We start from the raw sequence: 2,417 nt of genomic DNA, 5'->3' as shown, positions 1-2,417 counted from the left end.
CGAAAATAGCAACTCTCATTTTCGGATATCACAACTAATTTTATTTTCTTCTACAAAATTACATATATCGAAAACGGTCATCCGTTATATCAATTTTAATCACAAGTCAAATAATAAACTCAATTATGTCACACTCAAAACACATTATTACATAAAAATTCTCAATTTTAGCTATAAAAAATACACTCAATTAATGTTAAATTTTCAGTAATAATTATTTTGACTCAAATAATTTATAATAATACAAATATAAAAATAGATGTAGAATTTGGGTAGGTGAAGAAAATAAAAGAATGAAAAATGAAGGAAACCCTAATAAAAAAAGATAAAAAAATGAATGAAATTAAAAAAGGAAAAGAGTTCGAAGGCCTTTTTGTTAGTTTAAAAGGAGGGAGAAGCAAAGAGGATTAGAGTTATAGCCGCTTGTGTTGTGTTACTTCAAAACCCTCTCTCCCCATTTTCTTCATTGCTTCTTTCTGTTCCCTTTCTCATTCTCAACAATGGCCAACAACAACAACCAAGTTTTCAACATGGCAGATCTCACTTCTGGTGTGTATCTTCTCATTCTCTCTCTTTCTATCTCTTTTTTTTTTTTATATGCAAATTTCTTTTATTGAATTTTGATTATTTTTTTATTAGCAGCTCTCAATGAAGAGGATCGAGCTGACCTAGTTAACGCTCTCAAGGTTTGCATCTATTTGTTGCTTCAATTATAAACCCTTATTTTTTTATAAAAATTTAATTGTTGTGAACTTTCGTGCTTTATTGTTATCTACTATATGTTTTTTGATGAACCCTTATTTTGATCATCGATTTTTACGCCTTGGTTTTTTATTTTGTTGATTGGTTTGAGTTTTAAGGTTTTTAGGTCTCTTCATTTGTTACTCAATTTGTTTTGCTCTTTTTGTTTCAATTTTAGACTCTTACGTTTTTTTTATTTAAAAAATTAATTGTTTTGAACTTTCGTGCTTTATTATTATCTAATATGTTTTAGTCGAACCCTGATTTTGATCATTAATTTTTACGTTTTGGTTTTTTTTGTTGTTGAGTGGTTTGAGTTATAAGGTTTCTATGTCTCATCATTAGTTACTCATTTTGTTTTTATCTTTTTGCTTCAACTATCGACCGTTATGTTTTTTAAAAATCAATTGTTGTGAAGTTTCGTGCTTTATTTTTATCTAATATGTTTTGGTTGAACCCCGATTTTGATTATCCATTTTTATGATTTGTGTTTTTTGTTGTTGTGGTTGTTGATTGGTTTGAGGTACAAGGTTTTTATGTCTCTTCATTGGTCACTCAATTTGTTTTAATATTTTTGCTTGAATTATTGACCCATATGTTTTTTCATTTTTTTTTTTGTAAAGTTTCATGTTTTATTGGTAGCTAATATAATTTAATCAAACCCTAAATTTGATCATCAATTGTTATGTCTTATGTGTTTTTTCTATGATTGATTTGAGTTGTTATTTATCAAGTAGTGTTTTTTGTGGTTGTTTTTGTGTGCAGAGCAAGATTCAAAGCTTGGCTGGGCAGCATTCTGATGTTCTGGAGACTCTATCCCCTGTTGTCAGAAAGCGTGTTGAGGTTCTGAGAGAGATTCAGGTATATTTCCTAAATTTTATAGTTATATGATTATGATGCTTCTAGTTTTTGTTGGTTGCTTAGATTTTTGTGCTGTTTTACAATATTTTTTTGGAATAATTTATCACTTCATGTGTACTATTTTTATAAAGTTACTCTGTCACACAGTAAAAGTTATTGAAATTATTTTAGGATAATGTGGTATTATAGATCTGTTGTCACGGCATCGTCTGAGAAGGGGTGGATCGATTGCGGGTTATAGTTGTCAGTCTTTTATAGTATTTATAAGAGGCTGATTTCATGACTCGAACCATGATCCTCAAGACACGTGGAAAAACGTCTGACCGTTAGGCCGAGGCTCTCTTTTGCTCCGTGAAATAATTATTTGAATATAATATATCTTCTTACTTTAAAAGATAGACTTATTTGGTATGGAGAATTGATTTCTAGAATTACTATTTGTGTTGATCATTTCTTTTTTATATGCACTCGGAAATCGTTATTGTACTGAGTTAAAACAATTCCATTATTTCATTATATATATATATATATATATATATATTTTTAGAAAAATTTACCTCGACCATAAATATATTTTACGGTAAAATAGTTTGTATTCTTAGTCGTGAGTATGAGTTTGCCCTCTATGGTAAAACCTTTTTTTAACCCTTATTATCTAACGTAAAATGAATCTTCTGTCATTTATCTGTTTTTGCTTTTCTATTAGCTACCCTACAAAGATGAGTTTTTCTGGTAATGTTGGCTTCTGATTTTTTTTTTTACTATACAGGGTGAACATGATGAATTGGAGGCAAAATTTCTGGAGGAGAGAGCGG

At 29.3% G+C, this 2,417-nt stretch overlaps 1 protein-coding gene across 3 annotated transcripts in view; it reads left to right on the top strand.

Moving 5' to 3' along the window:
- Positions 1 to 389: 389 nt before the first annotated feature.
- The window catches only part of LOC101507451 (nucleosome assembly protein 1;3-like), a 4,551-nt gene continuing 2,523 nt past the window's right edge, over positions 390 to 2,417 (top strand). For 2 of the 3 annotated variants that reach the window (XM_073370460.1, XM_073370458.1), the window contains exons 1-4: positions 390 to 549; positions 640 to 686; positions 1,507 to 1,602; positions 2,372 to 2,417. The exon at positions 2,372 to 2,417 ends at the window's right edge or, in 1 of these variants, runs on beyond it. In XM_073370460.1, the coding sequence (XP_073226561.1) occupies positions 501 to 549; positions 640 to 686; positions 1,507 to 1,602; positions 2,372 to 2,417 (238 nt within the window). In that variant the 5' untranslated portion in view covers positions 390 to 500. The remainder of the gene's footprint in view (positions 550 to 639; positions 687 to 1,506; positions 1,603 to 2,371) is intronic. The other variant, XM_073370459.1, reaches the window with a different exon arrangement.

Source organism: Cicer arietinum, chromosome 1, assembly GCF_000331145.2.
Source record: "Cicer arietinum cultivar CDC Frontier isolate Library 1 chromosome 1, Cicar.CDCFrontier_v2.0, whole genome shotgun sequence".
NCBI classification, from domain to species: domain Eukaryota; kingdom Viridiplantae; phylum Streptophyta; class Magnoliopsida; order Fabales; family Fabaceae; genus Cicer; species Cicer arietinum.
The sequence above is the reverse complement of the archived record's forward strand: the minus strand, read 5'-3'. Positions and strand labels throughout refer to the sequence as shown.